Source organism: Aphanomyces astaci (genome assembly GCF_000520075.1).
Source record: "Aphanomyces astaci strain APO3 unplaced genomic scaffold supercont1.24, whole genome shotgun sequence".
NCBI lineage: Eukaryota > Oomycota > Saprolegniomycetes > Saprolegniales > Verrucalvaceae > Aphanomyces > Aphanomyces astaci.
In genome coordinates, this window is record NW_009798287.1 from 672,737 (window position 1) to 675,892 (window position 3,156).

At 55.2% G+C, this 3,156-nt stretch overlaps 1 protein-coding gene across 2 annotated transcripts; it reads right to left on the reverse strand.

Annotated features, from left to right (window-relative positions):
• Positions 1-464: 464 nt before the first annotated feature.
• On the reverse strand, positions 465-3,038 carry H257_09792. 2 transcript variants are annotated; one of them, XM_009836153.1, is made up of 2 exons: positions 2,872-3,038; positions 593-2,445 (listed from the first exon to the last, which is right to left on the reverse strand). In XM_009836153.1, exons 1-2 carry the CDS (start codon positions 2,978-2,980, stop codon positions 593-595), a joined length of 1,962 nt encoding a protein of 653 aa, XP_009834455.1. In that variant the 5' UTR covers positions 2,981-3,038. The 2 variants fall into 2 exon arrangements, with proteins under 2 accessions (XP_009834454.1, XP_009834455.1); XM_009836152.1 differs by having other exon boundaries at positions 465-3,034.
• Between the last annotated feature and the right edge of the window lie 118 nt (positions 3,039-3,156).

Below are 3,156 nucleotides of genomic sequence, written 5' to 3' on the forward strand. Positions count from 1 at the left end.
GCGCCCCCTGCTACTGCTCGATAATGAATTAACGTCTATTCAGTGCTGTCTCTCTTCCATTATTGTGAGCAGCAAATGCAATCGTTGCACTTCGAGTCGACGTAGCTCTGTAGTGTATTTGGAATGCTGTAGACGTTACAATGGAATTGCTTACATCCAGTGTATTGTGGATGTCAGTTGGTCACACGACTCGATCGTGGTCTGTCTGCAACACTTGACGCGAGCGTGGTCTGTCTGCAGCACTTCCTACTAGAGAGACTTCGCAAGTCAGTAGTAAGAGCATCTCCACCACATTCCAGTAAATCAAGCAAACCATGGATTTCGAAAAGAAATAAAAACCTACCTGACCCACACAGCAGTGGTGGGTCCTCTGGGCGACTTGGTCATTTGGTCGGTGGAGGACTTCATGCACACACTGTGACTGCGCTTCATCAGTGGAATGCCTTGCAAGTTATTTGTGGTAGATCGTCATACACGTATGTACCGCCCTCTCGAGGAGGAGGGGTTTGTACAGTAGTGTAGTAGTGTTTACAATAATGGGATCGCCCCCGTGTGATATTTTGTCGTTCTACACAGTCTAGTCGTTCCATCTTCAGCAAGGTCCTGCGTTGGTGTTGACGGAGCGTCGAATGTACGTGCGGCCGAGGTTTTCCGAGTGCATGGACCAAAACAGAACGGACGAATTGGAGTAGTAAATCGCCTGGCTCATACGAAGCCACGCATACCGTTGGAGGTCATACACGACTGGCTTGTCCACATTTACTTCGTCCAACCAGCGCTGGTAATCGTAGTAGTAGTCTTGGGGGGCACACGTTTTCCACTTTGAGTCGGCAGCGTTTACAATATCCCACACCAATTGCCCCGTCGCGTAATGCATCGGATGGTCGGGTTGTTCGCTTTGGGGGTCTTGGGCGTGAAACTTGACCGTCTTGATCCCATTGACTTCACTTGCATAGATAGCGGCAAGCACGGTTTTGAACGCGTTGCGATTTGCATACGGATTCGACGGGTCGTCCACGGGAGCGATGGGGCGCTGGTTGTTGACTAGCTCCATATACCCCGACTGCCCATCCACGCCGTACTCTGGGATGCGCAAAAAGTAGTGCACGACGTTGCCCACCGTGACCTTGGCCACCTTTCGATTGAGAACGGTCACGGTTTCTGTCTTGGGATTGGAATTGAACTTGCCGAGGTTGTCCACCCACGCCGTGGACACGGCCAGCGTCCCCCGCTCCCTCGCAATCCGCCACGAGTCGAGCGCGTCCTTGTCATCTCCCGCCGTCGTGTACACAAACACGACTTTAGTCGCGGCGTCGGCAATGCTGTAGTGGAACGTGTTGGACATGAACAGTTCGTGGTCGTCCTGGTGGGCCGTTGTGTAAATGTGCACTTTGGTCGGACTTGAAAACACGGGCAAGTTGGGCTTCACCGTGGCCACAAACGCACTCGTGAGCCACCCGGCGATGCTAGTCGATGAGCGCGCCGCCAGCGGACCAAACAACGCGCACGTGGTGGATGATCTAGTCGCCGCGGCGCAGACGCGGGACGTGGAGGAGGCTTGGCAGGCTGACACGCATGCCCTGTCGTCGGCCCCAGGCATCGCTGGGGGGAGAGCAAAGTCGACGGGGATGGCCTTCGCCACCGACAGCACCGGAGCCGACGGAGCTAGCGCCGCGCCTCGACGTAGCAGCGCCTTGGACGAAGAGCCAAGAAACTGGTGGCCCAGACAGATGCCGTAGTCCGACAAGTACGTGAAGAACGTTTCGCCGTGGGCCCCCACGAGCGCCGCACATTCGCCTAATGACGTCACAGACGTGAACGGCATGATGGTGTTGGTGCCCGCTTCCACGACCACCATCAGTTGTTCCGGCTCGGCGCCGTGTACTTGACGGGACAGAGTAGTGTTGAGGTTGTCCAGAAGCGTCGTGATGACCTGCGGCGCCGTAGGAAACCACTGGGCGCCTGCCACGTACGAGTACGAAATCGGGTCCACTCGAATGTCGGGGGAGGATGTGGCATCCACTACCTTCAACGTCGTCGCAGGGGGACTTCGGAAGGCTGCAAAGGCGTTCAAGCTCGGATCGAGGTTGACTTGGCGAGCGCCCGGGGCGAACTTGATGCAGCACCCAAACCTGGACACAACGTACAGCTGGCATTGGCTGTTTGCCGTGCACTTGGCACAGCACGCGTCAGGTGTGACGATGGACGGAGTGCACTCCAAGTCGTTGCCGAAGTAGTCGACGTTGGGCTCAACGGGGGCACATTGGGACGTTGATGCTTGTGCTACCCCAGTACTCACACCGACTTTCGTAATGCGAACCAGGGGGCCATACTTGAGGTAGCACGACCCGTGGGCAAAGGCAAACCCTGAGCAGCTGGGATTGGCATTGCAGATCGGACAGCAGGCGTTCGCAGAACTGGCAGAGGCAGTGACCAAGTCGTTGCCTTGAAAGTCGGTGTCGTTCTCGATAACCCCACACGACGACGTAGGTGCCATCGCGCCAGCACTCACGCCAACTTTAGATATGCGAGTTAAGGTGCCGTACTTGAGGTAGCACACTCCCCAGCCAAACGCAAACCCTGTGCAGCTGGGGTTGGCATCGCATATCGGACAACAGTCTTGAGCAGAACTAGCGGGGGCATTGGCCAAGTCGTTGCCTTGAAAGTCGGTGTCGTTCTCGATAACCCCACACGACGACGTAGGTGCCATCGCGCCAGCACTCACGCCAACTTTAGATATGCGAGTTAAGGTGCCGTACTTGAGGTAGCACACTCCCCAGCCAAACGCAAACCCTGTGCAGCTGGGGTTGGCATCGCATATCGGACAACAGTCTTGAGCAGAACTAGCGGGGGCATTGGCCAAGTCGTTGCCTTGAAAGTCGGTGTCGCTCTCGATAACCCCACACGACGCGGCATACACATACTGAACTGCCAAGGTAGCAATCGCTATGACCAGCGCTAGTGAATTAGTACGCAGCATCAACGCGCGTGTTTGAGAGTAGAAATTAGACTGAGCCAAATTGACGCGAGGTACTTTTATACCTTGTGACGTATCTTTTGCAACAACCTGGAACGAAATTTCATACAATTGCACGATCTGAAGTGAAACTTGAACTTTTCCCAAATACCGGTACTGTACAGTACAAGCTGGGTGTA

Coding starts and splice junctions, on each gene's coding strand:
- H257_09792 (XM_009836152.1), bottom strand. CDS start 2,980: ATGCTGCGTACTAATTCACTAGCGCTGGTCATAGCGATTGCTACCTTG.